Source organism: Lacerta agilis, chromosome 1, assembly GCF_009819535.1.
Source record: "Lacerta agilis isolate rLacAgi1 chromosome 1, rLacAgi1.pri, whole genome shotgun sequence".
Taxonomy (NCBI): domain Eukaryota; kingdom Metazoa; phylum Chordata; class Lepidosauria; order Squamata; family Lacertidae; genus Lacerta; species Lacerta agilis.
The window spans coordinates 126,622,467-126,650,404 of NC_046312.1; the positions used below are offsets into that span (position 1 = coordinate 126,622,467).

At 42.3% G+C, this 27,938-nt stretch overlaps 1 protein-coding gene across 1 annotated transcript in view; it reads left to right on the plus strand.

Annotated features, from left to right (window-relative positions):
* CCNYL1 (cyclin Y like 1) overlaps positions 1 to 27,938 on the plus strand; it is a 32,540-nt gene that overhangs the window by 3,744 nt on the left and 858 nt on the right. Inside the window, exons 2-9 of the mRNA XM_033170251.1 lie at positions 13,378 to 13,452; positions 14,233 to 14,267; positions 16,671 to 16,771; positions 18,488 to 18,523; positions 19,913 to 19,964; positions 20,974 to 21,093; positions 23,064 to 23,230; positions 27,592 to 27,754. Of these exons, the coding sequence (XP_033026142.1) occupies positions 13,378 to 13,452; positions 14,233 to 14,267; positions 16,671 to 16,771; positions 18,488 to 18,523; positions 19,913 to 19,964; positions 20,974 to 21,093; positions 23,064 to 23,230; positions 27,592 to 27,754 (749 nt within the window). The remainder of the gene's footprint in view (positions 1 to 13,377; positions 13,453 to 14,232; positions 14,268 to 16,670; positions 16,772 to 18,487; positions 18,524 to 19,912; positions 19,965 to 20,973; positions 21,094 to 23,063; positions 23,231 to 27,591; positions 27,755 to 27,938) is intronic.

Here is a 27,938-nt window from a genome sequence, read left to right on the forward strand (position 1 = left end):
ATCTTAAATTTGTATAATGCATACCAATCCCAGAACTGACTTCTTGATGGGGACACTTGATACCTTTTTAAAACCGAGACATGCTGCTTCTAATAACCAATATATAGTTATGAATTGTGATACAAAAGTTGTGTTCAGAGTGCAAGTGTCAAGACAAGGTTGAGTGTCTTAACCACTGGATTTTCTATGTGTTTATTGGAAGGAAGGAAAAGGGTGGTGGAACAATGGAATTCTGGAGGCTAACTTAAAAATGACATAATATAGCTGGACAATGGCAAGCTATATCCAGACCAACAGGAAGTTAAGTTACAGCAGTAAAGTCAGATATCAGCAACCCACTCCCACCCAGCTCTTGTTCCATGCAGGTTTCCTGGAAAAAAACTAAGTTATGTTTGCTTCCTGAACCAAAGGAATAATACTAAAATTAGTTGTACCTATCAAAGAGTACTTTGACACGGGAAAATATTTACCAGTCTTACTCAGTTATAGCTGCTTTCTGATTATACACATCAGTAATGTAACCAACCTCTTCTCATGTGTGTGGTGCAGTTTGACGGTATTTTTTTCTAATGTTCAATTTGAAATACTATAGTATACCTCCACATCTGCAATAAAATAAGCTGGCAGCATTGGATGAATAGTGCCAGAATGCTTAATGCTATTTTTCTTGCAAGCAACCAGACAAGAAGTAGGCAGCAAGGAACCATGGTGTATCTTCCAGGCTTCTCAACAACAGGAAGTATCCATGGGGGCTTGCTGAAGATAAAAAGCAGTATTTTATTCCCCCCTTGAACTAGCAGCGTGAACAGGACACAGTAGATGTACTTGTCTACTGAAATTAATGTGGAAGTAAGACATCATTCATTGAGAAGACAGAAATGCATCCACCAAAAAAAAAAGGTTGAAGTTATGCTCTTCAAATCTCTCTCATTATTTGTGAACAATCTTATTGGTTAATCTTCTTGATTGACTGGTTGGAAATATAGTAAGCAAATAATAAGTGTGGCCAAATTCTTCAGATGATGGGTAGCCATCTGTGTAGTTGCCTTGCTGTATGAGTTTTTAGACTGTCTTAATGGCACAAACAACAATTTTCTTCGTTCTGTTTAAGAAAAAGGGCAGTGGGAGCTTCAGTAAATTTTATAGATAATGTTTTGCAAGGTGCTTGTGGCAATGAACAACACTTAGGTCAATTTATTTTCACTCTAAATAATAACATTAAAAACATAATATACAGTTAGCAACATAAAATTCCATAAATGCCTGGATAGTAAAAATTACAGGCTGAGAAACTTCTAAATGCGGTAATAATAGCAGCAGAGAAAAGCAGGAGCAATAAAAAGGAGCAATAAAAACAGTGGGAGTACCGTATATCGCGGCGTATAAGACGACTTTTTAAGCCCGAAAAATCTTCTCTGAAGTCGGGGGTCGTCTTGTACGCCGGCAACATCATGACCCGGAGTTCCGCCCCGCCACTGGCTGCATGGAGCCTCTCCCCGGCGCTTCAGCCACCATGGAGCCCGGGCTGGGCGTGGGCGGCAAGCGCGGAGGCCTCCTTTGGGGCGACGGGGAGCTTCTCCCCGCTGCCCCAGGCGTCGCTGCCGACGCCTCAGCAGCCGTGGAGGCCGTCCTGCGCTTCAGCAGGAAGCGCGGAGGCCTCCTTTGCGGCGACGGGGAGCTTCTCCCCGCTGCCCCAGGCGTCGCTACCGACGCCTCAGCAGCCGTGGAGGCCGTCCTGCGCTTCAGCAGGAAGCGCGGAGGCCTCCTTTGGGGCGACGGGGAGCTTCTCCCCGCTGCCCCAGGCGTCGCTACCGACGCCTCAGCAGCCGTGGAGGCCGTCCTGCGCTTCAGCAGGAAGCGCGGAGGCCTCCTTTGCGGCGACGGGGAGCTTCTCCCCGCTGCCCCAGGCGTCGCTACCGACGCCTCAGCAGCCGTGGAGGCCGTCCTGCGCTTCAGCAGGAAGCGCGGAGGCCTCCTTTGGGGCGACGGGGAGCTTCTCCCCGCTGCCCCAGGCGTCGCTACCGACGCCTCAGCAGCTGCGGAGGCCGTCCTGCGCTTCAGCAGGAAGCGCGGAGGCCTCCTTTGGGGCGACGGGGAGCTTCTCCCCGCTGCCCCAGGCGTCGCTGCCGCCGCCTCAGCAGCCATGGGGGCCGCTGTGCGCTTGGGCGGCAAGCGCGGAGGCCTCCTTTGGGGTGACGGGGAGCTTCTCCCCGCTGCCCCAGGCGTCGCTACCGACGCCTCAGCAGCCGGGGAGGCCGTCCTGCGCTTCAGCAGGAAGCGCGGAGGCCTCCTTTGCGGCGACGGGGAGCTTCTCCCCGCTGCCCCAGGCGTCGCTGCCGCCGCCTCAGCAGCCATGGGGGCCGCTGTGCGCTTGGGCGGCAAGCGCGGAAATCTCCTGTGTGGCGCGGGGGACGCTCTCCCCGCCGCTGCCGCCGCCTCAGCAGCCATGGATCCCGGGCTGGGTGAGTATACCCCAAACTCTGTTTTTTCACATTAAAAGTTGGGGGGTCGTCTTATACGCCGAGTCGCCTTATACGCCGCGATATACGGTAGATAAAATTAAATTACAATATTGTTAGAAAAGGGGAAACACTCCTTGTTAAAATTTGCAAGTGTACAACAAAAAAAGTGTACTGCAAAACAGTATTAGGGTGAAGAAAGGGGAAGCAAACCTAACACTTCACAGTTACCTTCAAAGTATTCAGAAGGGTTAATGCTTAGTGCTGAGCAGCTTTTTCTTCTGGAGTAGCTGTGGCAAGTCTAGGAGTGAAACATGCTGCAGCTTGCTCTTGCAACAGCAGACGTGAGCAAACACCAGGCCTTTCTCACAAGGCACCTCTCAGAGGAAAGGATCTGCAATACTATCAGTTCCAGCTCGAAAATACAATTCAATAACAATTTATTCGACCGTCAGTCAGAACACAATCATCCATACAAATTTTAAAAACCTGAGACAACTCAGAGGGGTTTACACTAAAACATACAGTAAAAGTAAATTATACATAAAAACCCATATCGATACCATCGATTTTGACCTTACGCTGTTTAAGGGCAAAAAAAAGAAATTTGGCCACCTCAAAAGTTGTGGTGCCAGTAAAATTATTCAGCAAAAACGAAACCTGACATTCTCCATCTACCAGGCTAAGGTGGCCTAAGAGTGGAGCTATCAGTTTCTGTCTAAGAGCAACATAAAATGGGCAGGTCAGGAGAATGTGTTCGGTTGATTCAACCTTTCCCGAGGCACAATTCAATACAAAATTACATGTGGGCTTTAGGCCCAGTTTTGGAAGGGTTGTCCTGTGGGATGAAATATGTGGTAGCAGTAAGGAGCAAGAGGCATATAACTGTGTTGATTCCTTTGGACCTCTAGGCAGCTTTCAACATTGGCATCCTTCTGGTTAGACTATTTTGAGTCTGAAGAATTGGATTGCAGGGGCTCCACTCCTGCTTGGATGGTTGAGGCCCTGGTGGCATTGAGGGGGTTATTGCTCTGCTCCTTGGCAAGTATGTTATGGAGTACCACAGGGCTCTTACATTATCTCCCATATTGTTTAATATCTACATGAAATTGCTTACAGAAGTCATCCACAAATTTAACACTGGTGTCATCAGTAGACACAGATGACATCCAGCTCTATCTCTCCTTTTAGTCATCAGTGACTAGGTACAGTAATGCCCCAATCCAGATAAGATTATGGTTCTGTTAGGTGGTGGTTCACCTGACTGGTTGAGGAATTTAACTTGTTCTGGATGGCGTTGCATCCACTGTAAGGATCAGATTCACAGTAGATCATAGGTCTGGTGTTATCACTGTCAATGCAAATAGCCTCAATGGCATGAAGTGCCCTTTATCACCTTTGGTTGATAATATCAACTGTATCCCTCTAAGGACAGATATCACCTTACTACAGTTACCTATGTTCTTTCTTATAACCTACTGTTTGGAGTAATGTGATATACCAGTGTTAGAAACTGAGATACGAAAGCTAGGAGCTAAATGTTACCTTAAACCTAGGCTATGGGCGCAACAACAGAATGTCTAGGTGCGCTTTTTAAAACAAGAAAACAGAGCTGAAAATGAATGGACTGCAGCTAAAATATTACATTCATTTTTCACATGGTCTAGTCCTTCCCCTGCCCACCCACATAATATTCTGAAGAGGGTCTCTTCTCTAGTCTTCAGAGAGTAGCTGGAAGTGGGGAGGCAGGAGAAGTTCCTCTTTCCTTCCACTCTGCAGTTTTAAATTGAAATCCTAGGTACAGTACTGTGCCCAGAGCTCAGATCTGTTCGCGCCAATGAAATTCTCTGTCGCAAATTGCGCCTAGAAAAATGGGAGTTTCGAACACTGTATTATACACAAGGCTGCCTCTGAAAAAGATCTGGAAACCATATCAAACATCTGGAAACAACTTGATCCTAAACAAGGCAGCAAGGGTATCGGGGACCCAGCAATCTGATCATATTAGTGTGGTGTTTTCCCACCGGCACTGACTGCTATCCTTCTCTGAGTTCCGCTACTTCACGGGGTGTGTCAGATGGAGAGAGAATATTTTTGGTACTGGTGCCCTGGTTATGGAATGCCCTCCTCAGAGGTTTACCACCGGCCCCTGCTGGGGGTGCAGGCCTCGAGGGGCACAAAATCACCTATCAAAACTAGGGAACGTATGATGTATGTGTGTTTGGCGACACTGTGTGGGAATACACTGTGGTACAAAGGCGTGCAATTCTTTCCATCCTCCTCAGTCCGGACACTTCAAGTACTTGGGATGTATAACATGTAGCAATTGGGTTGTGCAAAATGTTACTGTATTTCTAATGTGGCTATTGTAAAGTGATTCCCCTGCCCCCTGGTGACGGCAGGTGCAACCCTAGGTATGCCTCTGGCCCACCTCAGAGAGACTTGCCTGCATAAGTGCCCAAGTCATCCTTTTGATGCCAGGGTTTATATTTTTATACAAAATTCATTAGATCTTTTAATGTGTTTTAATGCTAGTTTTACGGCTTTCTCCTGGTGGTTTATCACTTCTTTTACTGTGCTTATTTGTCTTTGACTTGTTGCTTGTTTTTAATTAATATTTGGGCAGAGGCTATTATTTAAAGAAGCTGATCTTCCTACAATCCTACACACATTAAAGTAAATCCTACTGAAGCCAGTGAGACTTGCTGATGAAATATGCATAAAATCCAACTGTAAGAGACCTAAGGAAAGACAGACAAATCGGAAATGGCATGGAATACAAGACACTTTCCTTGTTCATGAGAGTAGGAATAGGAATAGGAATAGGAATAATTTATTATTGGCCAAGTACATTTTCCAACATACTTGGAATTTGTTTCGGCTACATTGCAATGTAAACATACAGACACTGTTCCTCTCACAATACAAAGAAGCAAAGAAACCCCACCCATAATTTACCTCCCCTTCAGCTATACAACTACGAATTTAACAATTTAATGGCACAAGGGAAAAAAACTATTATTGTGCCTGGCCGATTTTGTATATGAAGTCCTGTAGCAACGTCCAGATGGAAGTAAATCAAGCAGATGATGACCGGGATGTAAAGGATCTGCTACCATTCTCTCTGCTCTCTTCCTAACTTGGGTAGCGTAAATTGTCTCGATTGAAGGCAAGCTAACACCAATGATGGCCAACTAAACTTACAATATACAGGCATAGCTCCCTTTATTGCGCGTTGTAGATATTGTTACCTTATGAGGACACAGGTGCAGCTGCAGGCAGGGAAAGGAAGCCCCCTACCACCACTACCCCTCTTCTGGCTATGAGAGTGGAATCGGCTTGGGCTGGAGCCGGGTTTTTGCCCTCCCACCCATGCAGCCAAGGTGGCCTGGCTTAATAGACTACTACAGTATAGTGTAAACATAACTTTTATATGTACTGGGAAACAAACAAAAAATTGTATGACTTTAATGCAATACAGTGGTGCCCCGCTAGACGAAAATAATTCGTTCTGCGAAAATTTTCGTCTAGTGGGTTTTTCGTCTAGCGAAGCGGCAATGACAGCCGCGCTTTCGCTAGACGAAAAAAAAAAAGACAACAATTTTTCATCTTGCAAGGCAGCCCCATAGACAAATTCGTCTTGCGGGGCAGCCTTCCGCTAGACGAATGCCTTTGTCTAGTGAGTTTTTCGTCTTGCGAGGCATTCGTCTAGCGGGGCACCACTGTACTTGCTTTATTATGGTGGTCTGCTACCGAACCCCCAATATCTCTTATGTACAGTATGCCTGTATAAGCATTTAATCTTGGTCGGGTTGCCATTTCACTTTGCTGTCTTCCTGTAAGTCATGGGGCTCAAGCTAGCCCAAAGCAAAGGGCAGCTAGTTTTGCATATTCCGTAAAAGTGAGTCTATAATACCTAATAGGAAAAGCAGCTGGTCTTTTGAGTTCTATCCGAGTCATTTAAGACGGCTTTTAAAGTCTACAACCAATTCTGAAAAATATGTCAGACAGTTGTAGCCATCTAAATGTTTTTGGAAAGTGCAGCTGGGTTTTTTATTCCATGGACCTTTTTTTCCATTCGGTTTTGCTTTCTTCCTTAGGGCTAGGAAATATGTGGCTGAAGTTCTATAATGTCTTTAGAATTTGGGAGCTATTACAGTGGTACCTCGGGTTAAGAACTTAATTTGTTCGGGAGGTCTGTTCTTAGCCTGAAACTGTTCTTAACCTGAGGTACCACTTTAGCTAATGGGGCCTCCTGCTGCTGCCGTGCCACTGCTGCACAATTTCTGTTCTCATCCTGAAGCAAAGTTCTTAACCCGAGTTACTGTTTCTTGGTTAGCAGAGTTTGTAACCTTAAGTGTCTGTAACCCAGAGGGTGGATAAAAATCATTGTTGTTGTTCAGTCGTTCAGTCGTGTCCGACTCTTCATGACCCCATGGACCAGAGCACGCCAGGCACGCCTATCCTTCACTGCCTCTCGTAGTTTGGCCAAGAGGCAGTGAAGGATAGGCGTGCCTGGCGTGCTCTGGTTTGTCTTAAATTTTGGTTAGAAAACAGTGGGGAAAGGCATGCATGTTTGGGTTAAGCATTATAAATGTCATAATAGGCCATGTGTTGTTTTATGGCAAATCATGAATACTTGCGACTCTATGAACCAAACATTTTGGATGCTTCTTCAGTGAGATCGAAAGTAAATGGCTTTTGTTGTGTAACTACTACCCCAGTTTCCAGAAAGTTAGGGTGCTTAGGAGAGGATTATAAAATGGGCTTGAACTCATCTAGTAGCTTGATTTAAATCTGTGGTTTTAACTTGCTTAAGTAAAGATTAATTTAAATCAATTTCCCCATTGTCTAAAACATACTTCCTGAACAGCCATACCCACTACTTGGTTGCTATGGCAGTTAAAACACTTCTTCAATTAAATAAAGCCTTTATACTACCTAGAAGCATGATCCAAAACCTTTGGTCATGCATCATGTATTCTTTGTACACTCCACAATTGTATCTCTTTTAAAAACAAGGGAAGTGATTGCGAAGCTACTGGATTTTTGTCTGGCTGTGTTCACATGGCAGCATCACTCACCTGAAGACAAGAGCCACAATTCAGTACAGAATTAAATGCATTAGATTGTGGCCTAGGTCTTCAGAATTTTCCAGAAGAAACTGGACCAGTGTTCTTGCACATTAGATAGAAAGTGGATGTCTTTCATTTTAGTTGATAGTTACAAATGTCAATCATTTCTTCAACAATAAACGTGTTCCATTGTATCGTATTTATAAGGTGTCAGATTTTTTCCAGACAATATTTATTTTCACACTGTTTCTGTAAGTGTTTGTGAGTGTGCATCATAATTGGGCTTTAAGAACCGTAGAATTTAACATGCTTTATTGCATTACAGATTTTATTTCAAATCAAGCTATCTTCAGAAGTGAAACAACATTATTAAAAATTACAAATCCATCTTAAAACAGAAATGCAGTGAAATAAACGGGTTTATCACCCTATGACAAGCCTTTTAGAAGCTTTTTATTGTAAAATGTCATAAGAGTTGGCAGCAGCTTATGACAGCAGATGCTGCATTGGAACTAAGAAAAGTAATTCAGGAAAGTCGTTAAAAACCGACCAACTTTGAAATATTAGTCTTTGTTATGTAGAACCTTTATAATCTGAGCTGGTTCACATGGTATGCTAAGCTATGAAGTACAGGCAATACCTGATTCAGTCATGAAAGCCAGATAGGTGGCTGTGCAACAAACTTTAGCTGCAGCTCATGGTTAATGAGGACCCACTTACCTGGAAGAAACCCCATTAAATTCAGTAGGACTTCTGAGTCAATATCATTACGTTGTTAGTGTCCTTGCACATCTGCATGGAGTGAAATGGAAATTAACTTCTACATATGTGCAGTCCACCTTCTGAGCTTACATGTGTTACAAACTGATCTTCCTTTAAGTTTCATAATAATAATTCTGTGTATTTTCATGTGCAAATCTGATTTTCTCTGTACAGTACTTTTAAAAAATCAACTTCCTGTAAATAGTGAAGTGCATGAGGTATGCAGGCTGTATCAGTACAGTAGAGGTTTTGGATTTTGCTTCTAGGTAGTGCTCTCCTTCATTGCAAATCAAAATTACTTGGATGTAATTGTATACTAACCAAATGAGTGAATGGAAAGCTTGACTAAAACCAATAATTGTTTCCTCTCTTTTGGTGACTTAACTGTTCCTGATCAATTTCCTAACCCTCACCCCCATTCTGATGGGAGGTTTGATGTAGAGCTTGCAATATTTTAATGACTGTTTCTACACATGACCTCTCTTTAATTCAGGTGTAGGGCAGCAGTGCCATTTCATCTGTTCCCTGAAGGACTATGTAGATGAGCAAACTGTCTGAAAGTATTTCACCTTTACTGGTACTTATAAGTGCTTTTGCCCTTACTTTGTATGAACAATGGAGTCATCCGTCAGTGTCCTGCTGAATGGCCAGGGAGGAAATCTAAGTCAATCCAAAGCATATGATTATATGATGTAATAGCTTGCTTATGTGCTGCATGAGAATGTTCGTCAGGATGGTGAAAGCAATACTTTAGTTCCCTATTGTAATAGGACTTTGCTTGTTATGAGACGTTCAGGAACCTGATGTTCAAGGACTTACCATTTGGGGTCAGTTCAGAGACAGAAGAATAAAGAGATGGAGCTTTTCCTGAAACATACCACTTCAGGTGGTGCAGTTGCATATTTCAATGCCTCCCCTATCTCTACCATTCACTGAGGCCCAACTTACACAAGATGCAGGACATAGGTTTAGCACTTAAGTGTTTCCAATCACGCCCAGTCATTTTCTTTTCTTTTTTAAAATATATTTATTAAATTTTATAAAAACAACGATCAATACAAACAAACCAATACAAAACAATACAACCATAAAAAAACAAAAACAGAACTACAATAAAAACAAAAAAACCTATACTATCCCTAACATCTATCCTTTACATTGTATCCTGACTTCCTCCTATCTCCACATCCTGCGTTCCTTGTGAATCATCTTCAGTAATTTCTTACCATCTTAAAATATCTTACTTTACTATAAAGAATCATTAATCTTATCTAACTCATATCTTCACAATTCCTACACTCATAACCAAACTCTAAATCTACAGTCTAGCTTTTCTTCCAAATTATATCTAATTTTCAACCATACAATAGTTTTTTAAGTATAATTTAAATTTCTTCCACTCTTCTTCCACCGCGTCGTCCCTCCGGTCACGAAGTTTCCCAGTCATCTCAGCGAGCTCCATATAGTCCATCATTTTCATCTGCCATTCTTCAATCGTTGGTATTTCTTCTGTCTTCCAGTTTTTAGCTAACAAAATTCTAGCTGCTGTTGTGGCATACGCCCAGTCATTTTCAGATCGCTGGCTTGTTCACGTGTTACATTAGCAGGTCAATGATTAGCGGCCAAGGCAGACACACAGTTTGTGTTCGAACACTATATGCAAATAGGCAAACACACATGCTGCGTGTGTGGAAACATGACAGGGTGTGTAGGGAATGTTCCAATTCTACAATGCTAAGGCAGAAATGTAACAATGTCATTCATGCATTTGCTATCCAACTTCAGCTCAGAATTATGCAAGGATATCCTGCATTGATGTAATAATAATTACTATTATTATTATTATTGCAGGGGTGATTCCTGCATTGCAAGGGGTTGGCCTAGATGACCCTCGGGGTCCCTTCCAATCTATGATTTATGATTATATCCATATTAGTATGTCAAAGAGAGAAACTGCAGTGCCTTAGAGAGGAAATTGTCTCATTGCAGCACAAACTTTCACTGTCAGCTGTCCAAAGGCATACCAGTATGTCTACAATTTAAATCCCTTGGAGCAGCTGTTCCTCCTTGGCAGAGACTTGGGCCATGCTGCTGAAGATTCCCCTCTGGTAAACAGCAGTGTATTCTGTTAATCTGCAGCACATGTGGTTCCTTGGTATTTAAGTCCGTCTGTAAAATTACTGCTGAAGTATAAGTGAATCCAGTGTCTATATAGCATAGGTCATTTTGTGGACAACTATCTTTGCAAGCGTGCCAAAAATCAAGACCCAAGTGCGAGAGTCACTCTGGCACACACTATATAACACATAAAACAGCTGCTACACATTTGTGGTATGTTTTTGCCTCTAGTGAATTGGGCTGCAGCTAGGTAGTGTAGGAAAGGTACTTATATTTATTAAAAAGCTACAATAGTGTGTTCATTATTTTTTAAAGTTAAGACTTAAAAAATAATCCTGACCTGAGATGACCTCACAGCATCGAAAATGCCTTGTAGTTGGGTTCCCCCCAACTCAGTATCCTTCATATGAGTTTCTTAACAGTTTCAGTATTTACAAGCTTTCTGGTGACTCATGTCTCTTAGAAGTAAATCCAACTTCAATGATCTAAGTGTAAAATAATGTGTTTTAATGTATGTTTCCCATTCATACTTGGAAAGTGTTCTTAACCAACTTCTTGAAATTCTTGGGGACTGCCTGTAGATTTTTAAAAGTTTGGCATAATTAAAGCTACTTTCTTTGTTTACTCAGAGAGGAAAACTAAACTACTGATGAACAGCTGGATGCTTTAGGAAGCCATTTAGTTTTAGCTTGTCCACACTATGTACTTGAAATAGCCGATCTAGTATGGCAATATCGGTGTTAGAAACTCAGATACATAATCCAATTGCCAAATGGCACTTTAAACCTAGGTTGAAGTTGCCACAACAGAATGTTTTGGTGCTCTTTTTTTTGGCAATGGGATTTATTAACAAATTCAAGCTTCAAGGAAGATATTTCAGATCGTTCTCTAAGTGACAATTTGCTTTAACTAGTCGCCAGCCTGGCATTCAGAGATCTCCACATGGTGGCTTTTGGACCTGCACCAGTCACAAATCCACCTGGCTAATTTCTAACACTGGGCAAGATGTGTTATATATGTAATGAGGGCTGCTCCTGCACAGGCATGTCCAACAGGTAGATCGTGATCTAACGGTAGATCACTGGACGTCTGCGGTAGATCACTGGTAGATCATTGGGCTCCCCCCAAAGATGCTGAACAACTGTGGCTCCCCTAAAAAACCCACAACATTTTACCTCCTCCCTGAAAAAACTCTGACCCGAACCCACCAAAAATGGGCCTTCCTCCTTCCTTAAAAAAGCTCAGCAACTTAGACCTGAACCCCCAAAAAGGGGGTAGATCACTGCCAGTTTTTAACACTTGCAAAGGATTTTACAATGATCTTTGCAGTAGTCTCTTCCCATCCCTTTTAAAGTTTGCTACAGCAGTCTTCAAAGGTGTGGGGGAGACCACTGCAAAGAGTGTTTGCTTTAAGTCAGTACATGCTTTCCAGCAGTCTCTTGCCACCCCCTTTAAAGTTTGCTCTGGTGCTTTTTAAAGTGGGGGGAGCTCTTTCAAAGAGTGCTGCAAAGCAAGTGCCTGCTTCTTCATCATTGTGTGACAGAGCAGTTTCTGTCAGAGCCTGTATCCAAAGCAGACATTGGTTCTAGCAGGGACTGCTCCATCACACAGCAATGAAAACTGCATGCTGGGTTGTTGTTTTTTATACCCCCTCCCCAAAATGTGTTGCTCTTCAAAGGTTGAAACAATTGGCAGGGAGCAGACTTTCCAAGAACATTCTGTCCATTAGTTGATGTCACCAGTGACATCAGCTGATGGGCAGGTGTGACTGATTGGCCCTAGGGTGGAGGAGTTATTACCTCCCGGCTCAGAAGGAGTTAATCCACCGTCATCTTAACTGACAGCTCATCCTTTGGGGGCGGGACAGTTCCCCCCCCCCCTTTAAAAGGAGGGAACAGGCGTTTTGACAGTTGAGAAGAGGGAGGGGGGGTGTGGAGACAGGGAAGAAGAAGGGTGTGGGGCCAGGATAGTGGTGGTTTAGGTTATGTTTAGTTTAACATGAAACTATAGAGCAAAAGATGTTTCTGTATTACCGCAACTAAGATTGTGAATGCATGAATCTTTAAAACAACTATGTTCTCAAGAAAATAAAGTTCAGTTCTTTTTGGTGCCAAGGAGGAATTGTCATTACTGGTCCAGCAGGGTATCAAGTCTCACAGAGGTGTGGACTCAAGAAAGGGCAAAATTTACCTGAGGAAAGGGAGGTGATAGTTTGTGTCCTAGAGTCGCACAGAAAAGGGTTAGATGGTGAAAACCTAGAGTGCCACGAAGTTGCCAGAGTGGTGAGGCAAATCGAGACAGTGGGGATCCGAGCTGAGGGAGGCCCTTTACTGTAGGCAAGAGGTTGTCCATTTAAGTAACCCAGAGTAGTGAGGATACCAGGCCACGAAAGCTGGAAAAAGACTCTCATTACTTACTATTAAGCCCTTGAAGTAAGAGGGGTTTGTTTTGAGGCGAACCAAGTGGAGGGGGATTGGTTTCACCCCTGTACCCTTGTGGACACAATTTTAGTAATTGAGAGGTGGGGGTTCGTCGCAGCAGGTAGTTTAGAGAAATGGCGGACACAGATTGGCCCAATGGCCAGAGTTCCCCACCCCAATCTCTTCAGAGCAGGCTGATGACTCGGACTTTAAATCCAACTGAATGGGGTAAATACCAGTTCAGTATGCTCAACATTAGTGTGGTAGCACCCTGTTGATTATTATGAACTACTGTATGAAGCTTTTTATTATTATTATTATTATTATTATTATTATTATTATTATTATTATTATTCTGAGATACAGTTCTTCTAATGTTTGAATGTATAAAAATGTACTATATAGATACTAATTATGTAACTGTTGGGAAGTATGGGATAGGTAGGATGTCTAGGAGTAAGTTCACTTTTCTTGGAATGTAGATATGTTTCCCAAAATAAATTCAAACCTAGGAATAGCATCCCTTCTGTTTCTTTATTTCAGATTTAGCATTGGAGTCAAATCCATCTGACCATCCTAGAGCAAGCACAATTTTCTTGAGCAAATCCCAAACAGATGGTAAGCTATCTTTTGCTCTCTTAATAGAAAGGAGGGGAGGACATGACAGAGTGGATAGATTTTGATTGAGAAATGCCTCTGTCTCCTTCCACTTCCGTCAAAATATTGACTTTACATCAACATTTTTTGGTGCTCTTCATAGCCATTTTCTAAGGCATTTAAAAATATGTTTTTAATTCATCCATTCTTTTGAAACACTCACCACTCATTAGAACGAATAGGAATGATTGCATTTCTTATTTAGGAATTTGGCAGTAGGAGATGGTTGTCCTATGACCAATGCTTGAAAAAAAATCTACTTAGGTTTATCCTGGCAGAGTGTGTGCCTTGTAGCTTGAAGCTCAGTAGCTTTAGATAACACCAACTCGTAACAGCATTTATTTTTGTAATCACATGTTTGTGGTATAAAATTTCAGTGCAGTTGGATTAGCTCAAACTTAGCAAGTAGATGCTTAAAGCAGTGCTCTCTAGTGATGAAATACCAGGAGTCTTGAATGCATTTCCCCCCATAGGATGAACTGCTGCAGTAACTCCCTAGTTTTTGCAGAGCAGAAGGTTCTTTTGCTTTGAGTGGCACTAACTGTGTAAACCTTTCTTGTATTGGGAGTAAATGTTAGGTTTCCCAAAAAGCAGCATAAAGTTAAGTTGACACACCGTGCAAGTGATAAACTGTTGGGTTTGAATGTATCCTCCTAGCAATTAAACAGATTGCATTCTAAAATACAGAATGTATTTTGAAATTGAAGCATTCATTAATAAAAGTGTTCACTCCCTTTTCAGTGAGAGAGAAGAGGAAAAGCAACCACATCAACCATGTAAGTACATCTAGTAAATGAAGACAGGGGTAAGCAAAAACCCAGCTAGTTATATGCAGAAAATGGCAGCATGAAAATGAGCTTAAGAGTTTCACTCTTACTATTCCAACAGCTTACTTCAAATGTTTAAACCATTCACTGCATTTTTAAGTTCCTGCATTGCAGGGGGTTGGACTAGATGACCCTTGGGGGCATTTCCAACTCTGCAATTCTATGATTCTTAAGTTTCCTTTTTCCGTAGCACAGTAGAACACAGTCCCAGCTGGTGTTGTTGACTGCACAATATCTCAGCCTAAGCACTCTCATGATATAATTGTTTCAAGTGCAAAAGCATACTTAATAAGTGAGCATGAAATTTGTCTCCCACATGGCTAATGCTGTGATGGAGAAGGAGCATTAATGTGTACTTCAGTGGGAGCTGCAGAAGAGGGTCACCTGTGACTAATGGGATTAGTGGTGATTAATCTGTTCAGCATGTCACTTCCATATCTTTTTGCCTGCCAACACTTGATAGAACAAGTGCTCTGTGCTCCCGTTTCCCTTCTGTTTCAGAAACACTTTGCAGCCAAAGTAGAATGGGAGTAAACTCTTAAGCTCCGGTTCGGCAGAAGGTAGTCCATGTTTAATTCCCGTTCAACAGCCTGTTAACTGCCAGTTGCTGGAATTCCTGCAGAGTACAGTGGTACCTCTGGTTACGAACAGGATCTGTTCCGGAGTCCCGTTCGTAACCTGTGACGTCCATATCATGAAGTGCTGCGCATGTGCGTGACACAATTCAGTGCTTCTGCGCATGCGCAATGCGGCGAACCCAGAAGTAACCCGTTCTGTTATTTCTGGGTCACCGCGGTGCATATCCCAAATGTACGCATCCCGCAGCGTACGTAACATGAGGTATGACTGTACAGGACTGGGTGGGCCTAAGTCTGAACATTGCATCTTCAGGAACAGTGGAATTATCTGAATTACTTAAAACAGATTACCGTATATACTCGAGTATGTCGACCCAAATATAAGCCGAGGCACCTAATTTCCCTACAAAAATGTGGGAAAGCTTATTGACTCAAGTATAAGCCGGTTCACCTTTGCCACTGTGGTAGAGGAGGAACGAGCAGCCCAAAGCAGTCCTTTGGGCTGCTCCTTCCTCTTCCTCCTTTGCTGCTGTGGAGCTCACCCCGTCGCAGGGTTTCGAACCGCCATTCTTCTGATCAGCAAGCCCTAGGGCTCTGTGGTTTAACTCACAGCGCAATGTTCCCTTGTGTTATACAGAGAAGGCTGGGATCCTGTCCTGTTTAAGCAGGAGCCAGGGAAAGTGAGCACCTGTGGGGTTTTAATACTTCCTTAACTTATAGGCTTTCTGCCTTCTGGGGTCTAAAGTTTGCATTTATGTGAGCAGTTCAGGAATGGAACAAGCTGCCTGGGGAGAGTAAAGAACCACCGTTCTTGTACACTTCTTAAGGAATGGTTGACTTGAGTATAAGCCGAGGGAAGCTTTTAAAGCACAAAAAGTGTGCTGAAAAACTAGGCTTATACTCAAGTATATATGGTAGTTATATGTTAAATGTTAAGATCCTGAGGATGTGATTTATTTGTTTGTTTAAACAACCCACAGGGATTCTGGTACATTAATAACAAAATGTTCTGCAAAACAAAGCTCACCCCTGCCTTAAGATACCTGCTACCAACTTTCACACACAATCCTAGAATTGTTTGGTGGGATGAGGAGCCTTTTGATGCTCATAGCTTATAACTGTCTAAGTATAATATTGAAGGCACATAGTTGTGTAATGTAATGTGCTCATACTCACTCACGTAGGGTTGCCATATTCCCAAAAGTGAAAATGCAGACAGAGTTGTTGAGCTTTAGTTGTTGTTTTTTCCCTGATTCCGCAAAAAATTGCCCTGGCGCCCCTAAAATGCCTGGATGTATCCAGGAAAATCTGGGTGTATGGCAGCCCTACGCTCTTTTCCCCAAAACTAAACACAATTAATCATTGGCTTTAAATGGGGGAACATCTGTAGTCTTAAGTAACCCAGAATACCTTCCTTGAGCTTCAGCAGAGTTGTTTAGCTTCTCTATGACACACTGCTAGCACATGTTCTTCTCCTCAACTTTAAACATGTCATTTATTGTGTATTTTCTCCTGCTCTTTACAATAGTAGCCACAAGGGAGTCCAGACCTGGATAAGGACTTGCGATGGGTGGGTGGTGTTTGTGTGAGAGAGACATTCTTTTCTATGCCATTTAAGTATTTTTCTCTAATGTATCTTTGCTTTCTTTAATAGCATTTTAATGCATAATTCTTAAATATGTAGGATTGGATGTGGGTGCTTACTGTAAACCCATAAATTGTTGTATTGGAAACCATTTTTAAGAACACTGTTGCTTTCCCCTCCTTCTTACAGGTTTCCCCAGGTCAGCTTACAAAAAAGTATAGTTCATGTTCAACAATATTTATTGATGACAGCACAGTAAGCCAGCCTAATCTTAGGAGCACAATAAAATGGTAAGTACCATTGAGTGTTTGGGGAGAAGGTATACTGATGATGGAGACATCAGAGGAGTCAGTATTCTGTCGAACGAGTTCTAGTGAAAGTGATTGATTCTGATTTTTATAAGTTGAGCAGGAAAGTTTTCTTTGCCCCCAAAGTACACCAGTAAAATGCAGCAGTTTTACGAAACCTTTGCTCTGGTAACATTCTGTATAAAACACAGAGTAAATTGTAGCCTCTTGGGTTGGCCTGCCATCTAGTGGCATCAAATTATTCCTTAACTACTTGATTCCAAAATTCAGGGAAAAATAACCTAATAGTTAAACTTTTTTTGTATCTTCATCTGTCTTGTTTCTCTTATCTAGACTCCAGAGCTCTCATACTCCAGTTTCTATTTTTGCCCTCTCAGAGAATTAGGTATAAAATTGGCTTGTAACTTTAAAATGCTTAGCTGATAAAATATTGAAGTGCTTGAGACAATACAGTAATTAGTAATTAGGAACACAAAGCCCTGATTTGCCATAGATTGGCTCGTGTAAATCACACAGTAACTTCAGATAAGTGTGTTTAGGCCATAGAGAGCTGATGAGGCCTGCAGGAGGAAGTTGGATTCGCAGCTGAAGCTGAGAAGTAGTGGAGATTTTAAGTACGACACCATGCATCATTTCAGATCGGATCAGTTGACTCAGGGTTGCCAGAATAGCAGCAGCGAGGGGAAGAGTGTTGGAAGTACCCCTCCTTTTCCCCTTGAAAATTTTTAAGAATTTATTTCCTATATTTCCAAGTTTGGCTCATTGACTTATTTTTATCCATGTAGTATAATGAAATTATACTACAGCTGAAAGGTAGAAGGGGGGGGGCACAGTGTAAATGGAAAAGAGGTTTATTAAAGAGAACTGTATACTGTTGAAACTCACCAGCATTGTAGGGTGAGCTGCTTAAAATACAGGGCAAGCTGCTTAAGGGATGATTCCATGCAAATGGATTTAGCCCATTTATAGGTGTGGCCTCTTAGAAGTGGAGCCACCACCACCCCGACACAGTTTCCTCCACCTCTGTAGCTGTCAGAGCATCAGCCTCTTTTCCTCTTTTGTCTAAATGAACCTTCCCCTACCTCCCACCAGCTGAATGCAGCGAAGACAACATATGAATCTCTGCAGTGGCAGCATCAAGATGTGCTCACAGGTCTGCCTAGAGAGAGCAGCGTCCAGTTGCTTGGAAAAGGAGGAGGCACAGTCACTAACCCACTTATCTTGTCTCACGGCAAAAAAAGATAAATGGCCAGGTGTTTTTAGCCTACATCATCAGTGTGGTGATACCCTGTATTCCCCTTAATATTCAGTGTTATTCAATAGTGTCCCCCCCTCTAGTGATATTTGTGTACCACTTGGGGTCTCTTGGCCAAGTCATCTACACAAGATAATTTCGTTGGTCATTTTCTTACTAAATAGATTACAGGTTTAATCCAGATGCTCCATTATACGATCCAGTTCCTGGCATTATAAAGATTTTTTAGTCTTAGTTCAGGCAACCTTGTATTAGAGCACGTTGAATTTCAACACATATATCTTTCAGGTTCTTTAAATGAGTTCAGTTGAAAATGGGAAAGAAGAAGAAGCGAAAGTTTCTAATGTGTCATAAAATCTGTTTTTATATCTAACAGCAATCTTGTATCAAAATTAAACTTGCAGAACCACTAACAGTGAAATGACTTTTCTCTCTCCTCACAGTGTTACATTAGCAATATACTATCACATAAAGAACAGGTGAGCACCACTTAAAACTCTTGTTTTGCAAGTCATTGCAGTGATGTTGACTACAGCTTGGCCATTGGTTACTGAAGTAGCTGTAGCTTGTGTGTTTTATTAATTGGGGCTCTCATGTTGGAGAGGCAGTGCTGCTAAGAATCAAACATTTGTTGCATGAATATGAAATAGCAAGACTTTAAATGGGCAGGTGTTAGCTACATTTTTCATACCTAAGAAATTGCTGGTGGCTGTAAAGAGTCCTGGGGAATTGAGAGAGAGCAACAAATACACACACAAAGTTACCAAATTAAGGTCTTGGATGCAAAAATCACAGTGCAACAGATGCGAGTTTTGCATTCAGTAGCTCAATTTTTATGCCACTTTCTGTCCATAATAACTTCATAGGTAGGGCTGGGTTGCAAATGCGTTCTCCTTGTCTCCCCACTTTCTATGGCTGATGAGGAGCTACTTCACTGCAGGAGATTAATGTTAAATATAGCTCTCTGGGGATGAAGGGAGTCTCTTTAAAGACAGGAGCCACAGTAACAGTCATAACACAAGTTTTGCATGGGCTTCTTTGAGGTTTTGCATGCCTTGCAATATATGCATATTGCAATTTATGGCTATGGGCTCAAAATGTGTTTGCAGGAGGGATGTGTCGTTGCTCCATATGGTGACTTTAGCACCCCAGGTTGTAACATTTCGCGCAGGCGCACTCCGTCGTCGGACTGCCGCTTCCACAGCTTCCTTTTGAGCCACAGAGCTTAAACGGGGCTCTTCGGCTTAAAAGGGGGCTGCAGAAGCGGCGGCGGCACTCCCGGAAACGCCCCTGGGGCGTTTCCTTTGCCGCCGCGGAGCCTTGCTCCGCCACTGCACACCCTTCTGACCATATGCTTACTATTACTCACTTGCCCAGACCTCTTGTCTCACCTTACTGCAAGTGCTTGCTAAAAACTTCAAATTTGGCTCATGCTGAGTATCTTGGCATTGAAAACAGGTCTGCAAAAGTTATTGATTTGAGGGGTGTGGGGGTTTTTTGGGGGGCGTAGATGTTTTCCTTGTTTTGTATGATGGGATTGCCAGTTTTGTTCTGTGAAATGGCTATGTTGTGGTCCCCAGGACAATTTCTTAGATTTCCAACAACTGCAAAGCATACTGTAATGCTGCTGTTAAAAGTTTATTATATAGTTTTATAGCATTTTTTGTGTTAGCATTTAGAAGTGCACAACATGGGGGAGAGAGAATGGGCAAAGGAGATAAAGAACAGGTTATTGACATTACCAATTACGTGGGTAGTCCTCCTCATCCTATGATGTATTAAAATGCTTCTTAAAGGAATGCAAATGCTTACTGTAACTTGAGAAAAGCTTTACTAACACCAGTAACATACATTCTCCTATGTTGCAGGGATTCAGATAGATCACTGGATATTTTTGATGAGAAATCACATCCACTCACGGTAAATTTGATTGTTACCTTAGTTTGACTTGATTGCATCCCATATGAATATTTGGGGTTTATTCCTGATACCTAGGAAACAGATGCCTATCTATTTCAGCTTGCTTATAAGGAAGGCCAGATTTGCAGGAAAAGTAAGAGAGGTTTCTTGTCTCTTAGCTTCTGTGCAAAAAAACATGTCAGTCTATACAAAACTAGATTGCCATTTGGCTTCTTGTACTTTAAAAAGTGATGCTGCAGAGTGTCATCCCTTCGTCCCATTCTACATTCTGGCTGATACAGGTTTTGCTTTGTTGGAAAAGCAGTGCTGGACTTCTGTAGCTTTGAGCTGGAATCCAAAGAGGGGTCTTTTTGAAAAATATTTACCCATGCTCATGAGTCAGTTTCTCCCTTCTAGTGGTAGCTTCTTGAGTCCCATAGAATATAGTTCTAGATTGTGTCCCCTATTTTTGAGAGAAGCTAGGGGGCTCCCATGGACTGCAAGAAGATCAAACCTATCCATTCTTAAAGAAATCAGCCCTGAGTGCTCACTAGAAGGACAGATCCTGAAGTTGAGGCTCCAGTACTTTGGCCACCTCATGAGAAGGGAAGACTCCCTGGAAAAGACCCTGATGTTGGGAAAGATGGAGGGCACAAGGAGAAGGGGATGACAGAGGATGAGATGGTTGGACAGTGTTCTTAAAGCGACTAACATGAGTTTGGCCAAACTGCGAGAGGCAGTGAAGGATAGGCGTGCCTGGCGTGCTCTGGTCCATGGGGTCACGAAGAGTCGGGCACGACTGAACGACTGAACAACAACGACAGGGGGCTCCAGTAGGAAGAGGCCTTTAAGGAACTCCTATGAGCACTCAGCCATTTGGATTCCAGCCTTTGTATATAACCCACTGGCATAGTCATGCAGGATATTTTCACAGTACTAACAGCATGATCCTGTGCATGTTTACACAGAAATAAGTCCCACTGTGTTCAACGTAACTTTTAAATTACTTCTGTACTGTGTCCTGTTTCAGCGTGAAGAGGTTCCAGATGACTACTTTAAACATGACCCTGATCACAAGCACATCTATCGCTTTGTACGTACCCTGTTTAGTGCAGCGCAGCTGACGGCCGAATGTGCAATAGTGACACTGGTAAGCCTTGCTCAGTTACCACCATCTTGCATTTTAATTTTTTTAAAATCAATTTTTGTGAGTGAGGTTTATAAAAGTCATAGGACTGTAGAGTTAAGGGTCGTCGAACCCAACCCCTTGCAATGCAGGAATCAGAGATGGGATTAAGTATGTCCCACGTAATGACTACTTGTCATTTTTACCTTGCAGCAGTCAGAACTTGATACAAGAAATGCACTGGGTCAATTGCAGCAGTGTCAATAAGCTTGCACCTAAGCTGCCTGTTTGGTAACTGTTAGACAAATTCTTTTCAGAGGTGGGGGGCCTGTTGCCTTCCAGGTGTTGTTGAACTTTGACTCCCTTCACCCCTGTCCATTGGGCATGCCAGTGGGAACTGGAGTCCAACCACATGTGAGGCTACTTGATTCCCCCAATCCCTTCAGTTCTCTTGTGCTGCAGAAATAGAGGGTAAATGCATTGGGCTACATCTTCTGAATTTGGAATACTTGTGCAGGTAAGTAGCTGTCCTGTAGTCAGTTAGTCTGTCATGACTCGGAATTGAGGCCCTATTTCAGTGTAAGATTTGCCTCCTCTGCTGTGTTTTTGGAATGGTTCCCATGAAGGCCTGCAGGTGAAAAATTCCACACGACCGTCAGGAATCTTTCAATAAACTAGAACTGTCAGAAATCGAATATTCTGCTTCCAGTGCTTTTCTGTACTGAAACAATTCCTGACAGCACTATGTGTGTGTAAGACCCTAGGAATTCTTCTGAAAGCATTCTGTCGTGTAAGACAGTGTTTTTCAACCTTTTTTGGGCAAAGGCACACTTGTTTTATGAAAAAAATCATGAGGCACACCACCATTAGAAAATGTTAAAAAATTTAACTCTGTGCCTATATTGACTATATAAAGTAATTCTCTTGAATTTTTCAATTTTCCCCACGGCACACCAGGCAACATCTTGCGGCACACTAGTGTGCCGCGGAACAGTGGTTGAAAAACACTGGTGTAAGAAAGCAACCCTTAGAAAATACGTCTCTTAAACGTTAGAAAGTACTTCTGCCACTAGTTGGCACTGTTTCACCACAGAAAGGAGCAAAAGTTTTCACTCAGTTGGGAGTTACCTTTCCCCCCCTTCCGTACATGATCTTGAAGCTGAAAATATGGCAGTGCTGTGTGGCTGCTTGATTCTATTGTATTTTAGCTGATGGAGTTCATTTTAAATTGGTGAATAAAACGTATATGTAGATGTGTATTTTGAATGTACAGTGAGTGCGAACTCTCAAACACACACGAATGAGGAGCTGATCGGTAATGAAGTTTGCAGTGATGTTGAGTAGTTTTGATTAGCCTTGGTTATGAAAAATACGAATTCTTAAAACGCGCAATACTTTTTTATTCATCTTCACTTTACAAGGCCCACCCTTCATAGTGAGTGCATTATGTTTGGTCTGCTTGAAAACAAAAACATTTCTAGCTATGTAGATTGAAGAAGTTGCAGGAAATCAGACTAAAACTACTCCTTCAAGTGTTTGACTACATGGTAGATTTTTCTTCACTTGAAACATTTACTGTGCATGCCTTATCAGCCCTATTCTGGTGTCCTTTGCTCCCGTGTTGAACAACATGGAAGCAAGGATCAAGATCACGCCAAGTAGCCCTGCCCTGGGTTTTGTGTGTTTCTGCTTTGACTGCTTTGTTCTCAGTGCAAACATCAGTAGCAAGCGGGGAACCTCACACATATAACCCTGAACTGTTATAGATTCTGGGGAAGACTTCTCACATTCAAGCATAGTTGTGAAACCTCTTTGCTACAGATGGCAATGCTGTGTGCATGGACATCAGAGGAGACATGCACAATGTTGAGGGCAAAGGGCTAATCTAAGCAGCCCCTCTTCTCATTTCCATGTTGCTCAATATGGGAGCAAAGAACACCCAAAGAGGACTCTTGGGTCATTACAATCTTAAGAACGGTTTTCTTCATCTGCAGGTTTACTTGGAAAGACTCTTAACCTATGCAGAGATTGACATTTGCCCAAGTAACTGGAAGAGAATAGTTCTAGGTGCTATTCTGCTAGCTTCTAAGGTGTGGGATGATCAGGCCGTGTGGAATGTGGATTACTGCCAAATACTGAAGGATATAACAGTTGAAGACATGTAAGTTGCAAGATTTAGTTGAATTTGCTCATCTGTGTCTTAACCCAGATAGTTTGAAAACACACCTTTACTCCATGATATATTTAGTACGTAATATGCCTTCAACTAATTCAAATCAGATTTTGAATGGTGTGCATGTGACTTCTTGTGGTTTTCTTTGTGTAACAGTAGTTCGTGAGCACAATTTTTTATCAGACCCTGTAAGTTGCAACCAGCAGTTTGAGCAGTAATATGGTGCTTGTTCTTGTAACACTTTTTGCAGGGTGTGTGAGAGGGAGGGAGGGAGACACAAATGATGAGCCATTAGTACATAGTGCTGGGGAGGATTCGGTGTTCATGGTGCATGTTGGCACCAATGGCATGGGCAAATGACATCCTGGAAGCTAAATTTAAGTTGCTAGGTTGGATGCTGATGGTCTGGACCTCCTTTGGCATCCAAGGGTCCAACCATCTCCCTGGACCATTTCCTGCTATTGATACATTTAAAGAATTTATTGTTGTTGGTCTTAATGTTTTCAGCCATGTGTTCCTCAAATTATTTTTTAAAACTCCTGTCTGCTTGCATTTGGGGGAGCGGGGGTTAGTGTTCCATTTTGTTTCCTTCATTTGGACAAGACCTCAGTTTTTTGGAGGAAGCCTTCTTGCCTCCAATAGCTTCTTTGACCCTTGCTTGTTAAACAGAACTGGCCATGACGGACCAGGAATGAGACCTTCACAATAGATAGCTCAATGAAGATGTTGCAGCAGCCATGAAAAAGGCAAATTCCCTGCTAGGGATCATTAGGAAAGGAATCGAAAATAAAGCTGTGGATATCATAATGCCAGTATAGAAATCTATGGTGCGACTGCATTTAGAATACTTTGTACAGTTCTTGTCACCTCATCTCAAAAAGGATATTGCATAGTTGGAAAAGGTTGAAATGAAGGCCTCCAAAATGATCAAGGGAATGGAGCAACTCCCCTGTGAAGAGAGGTTGCAGTGCATAAGTTTTTGTTTTTTTTTAGTTTAGAGAAAGGCCTGGTAATAGGTGACATGGTAGAACTTTATAAAATTATGCGTGGCATGGAGAAAGTTCCCCTGTCCCCCCATAACACCAGAACTTGTGGACATCCAAGGACGCTGGATGTTGGAAGATACAGAACAAAAATTTTAAAAGTCCTTCACGCAGCACATAGTTGAACTGTGAAACTCACTTCCACAGTGAGGCAGTGATGGCCCACCAGCCTGGATGGCTGTAGAAGAGGATTAGGAAAATTCCTGTAAGAGAGTGCTGCTGATGTGCTCAGATCCTGCTTGCAGGTTTCCCACAGGCATCTGTGAGAACAGAATGTTAGACTGGATGGGCTGTTGGCTTGATCAAGAAGCTCCTCTTAGGGTCTTACAGAGCCTCGTGTTCAAGACTGTCACCCATCTCCTCCTCCAGTGCAGCAGCTGAATTTTGCTTCCATTATAGATTAAGCACAGCTTGTTGTGTTGTCCAAACCTGGGCAAATTGCGGTCAGCCTTAACTATGGCTTCTTAAAACAATCCTGGTTCAAACTTTGGTTGATCTAAAATGGAAGTAGAAACTTCTGCATCCTTTGTGACTACAGCACCATATTCACTTAGCTATGGTTTAGCGTTATTGTGTTGTGTCTGAAATTAATTCTCAAACTTGTAAAAATAGAACGCAAAATATTCAGAGGTGACCCCCAAAGCGAAATGTATTTTTGCTTTTTAAAAATCTTTCCCCTTGTGCTTGTGAATGTTAACTTTCTGAATCTTGAGAGAAGAATGTAGGAAGGAGCTGTCCAGCCGCAGCAAGTTGACCTTTTTCCAGAGGGTGCATTGAGAAGCATGACTTTGAAGCTGTGATAAGATGCTTAATGAAAAAGAGAAGTGTTATAGGCAGATGAGGGAGTTAATTGGGTTTCTTAAAAGATATGCCTCTTAGTTTGGAGAGGGGGGAAAGATGTATAAAGCTGGCCAACAGAATAATGCATCAGAATTTTCCTTGCGCTGCACTTCTGATTCTGTAACAAGAAATCTGAAATGAGGAAAAAGGAAAATGTTGTTTGTTAAAACCCTTTGCCATATAAATAGCTGCTTTAATGGAGTGTCTTAATAAGAGTGGGAAAAACCTCTAGCCATGCAGCTGCTAATCCTGTAGATTACAGTGTGCATAAAAGAGGGGACATGCTGTTCATTCTTGGGCTACATGTGATAGTAAATAAAGCAACACAAACACATGGGGCCTTTTTGCCTTTCCTAGCTTCTAAACCCTTATTAATAGACTTGTTAATCCAGCAAAGTATTGTAATTTTTACACAATTAAAATGTATTAGCAAGCTCTGTACAAAAGGGGCAAATGAAGCCCCGATCAGCTGATCATCCAAACATTATCTGATTTACATTTCTATAAGCTTTATGACCATATGAGCAGGAAATTAATTCTGGCAGGGGGCTTAATGGTCCTCCTGTCCATCCTGCTCGAAGCAGAGCACACAAAGCTCCTATTCTCGTTGAGACTTGCCATCTAGATGATACATTCCTCTTTGTTTTCTGTCTCTTCAACTAAAATGCCAATATAAAAAAAGAACGATACTCCTCCTCATCTCCCCCCCACCCTGCAAATCTTTGTGAGCGAGGAAGAGTTAACAAGAAATTGAAAATTTGACATGCAATTGTGAGTTATGCAGCTCCCGTTTTTAAGGGGAAAGCTCTGTTGTCTGGGATCGATAGGCAGCTTTTGATTAGCTCAGAGTTAATGGAGGTAGGGTGGGTTTTTTGTTGTTGTTTTAACCAGATTTGCTTGAAACTGGTTTAAATAGGGTGATAAATATGGGCTGGCGGCAGTGACATAAGGCAGCAACTGTTGTCACTAGGATGTGCCTATGGGCCTGAGGTTTGGCCTCTCTTCTCCTTTCTACCTACACCTTTGCTCTCACTGCTGTGCCTTGTGCTTCCCATCATCTCTTGGACCTCTGTGGGGAGTACTAGCATATTTCATTGTACTCCGCATGCTCAGAAGTACTAGAAAGCCCCGTGCTTCGTCCTGGTTTCTTATGCGACAGCAAACACTTTGGGCACAGCTTTTTAAAACGTTTTGTCGGTCACATGCAAAGCAGCCCTTGTTAACGTTGGGCATTTCATGCGTTCGGGTTTGAAGACATTTCTTCCCATCCTTGTGACTATGCTAATTTGGGCTAGGGGATTATTTTATATTTCATTAGGAGATGAGCAAATGAGTTTAGTGTGCTAATAGGGTCTTAACGCTCTACTGTATTTTAAACGTAAATACATAATAGTGGAAAATGCACACAATTCCACTGCTTTTGAAGTGGCAAAAAAAAATTGTTGCCGTTCAGTCGTGTCCGACTCTTCGTGACCCCATGGACCAGAGCATGCCAGGCACCCCTATCCTCCGCTGCCTCCTGCAGTTTGGCAAAAAAAAAAAATAGGCACAATCAAATAAATGCAATGTACCGCACATTGTAAATCTGTATTCAACCAAAAGTGGAACCATGTCTTTTGATGTTTGGACTGGTGGAGATGTTGCTATGTATCAACTCATAGTAAGATTCTGTTTGGGATATGAAGCAAGTGTTACTTTTGAGACGCGTTGCAGGTTCTGGTTTTTCGCAGGTACTCTTCTAACCATTCTGAAGAGGTGCTGCCCCACGCCTGAATCCATAGGAAAGATTTCAGTTAAATAGCCTGGAAGGCTGCCTTTATAAAGAATCCCTCCTCCTGTCTTGCGCTGATATATATCCTCCCGGGAGTCTCGGGGCAAAGAACTCTTTCGCCTACCTAATGCTGCTTGCTTGCTTATTTATTTATTGCTGGAGATGAATCCATGTTGCCTCAAGAGGCTTTTTACTCCCAGATAATAGCAGCAGCAGCTCTTCAGAGATCCATTTGTTGCCGTGGTGATATGCCTACTTCTTTTGTTGGTCCGCCTCTACTTCAACAAACCCCCTTCCTGTTATCAACCTGGTGAAAATGTCTGCAAGTTCTTCAGAGCTAATCAACAGCACACATCCTTCTTTTCATCTGATAACTATAGTGCAGGGTCTTGTAAGAATGAGAATGGAGTATGAATTGTGTACAGCTGTGCTAATGGAACTCTAAAGGACAGCGCTTCTAAGTCAGCAAAGTGAGTGCATGACAGAACATAACCTTTTCTCCCCCAAGCTGGAGGTTCCAGAATTCAAATTGCATCTAACATGAGCACATTCACTTTGTCCCATTAAAAAAAAATGCTTCAGGTGCAATCAACATTCATTTTCGGGGTGTGTATGTGTGTGTTGCTTGCGACACTGAATAATATTAAGATGCTTATTTTGTCTTGTTTCTCTCAACCCCTTTCCTTTTACCCTAGGAATGAAATGGAAAGACATTTCTTGGAGCTACTGCAGTTCAATATCAATGTTCCTGCCAGTGTTTACGCCAAATACTACTTTGACCTTCGCTCCTTAGCAGATGACAACAACCTGAACTTTCTGCTGGAGCCCCTTAGTAAAGAGCGAGCGCAGAAACTGGAGGTAAGGTCCGAGACTTGGTGTGCTGGGTACTTGGTTTGCGTAACAACAGCTTCTGTCCCTTCTTAATCACATTAGTGGGGCTTGCTAAGCTTTTTTGGTTTTGTTTCATTGGAGGGTTTAACCTCTTAGTTGCAGGAATCCTCCTTTTAAAGGTAATCCTTTCTTAGGAGAAGAGCAAGAAAGA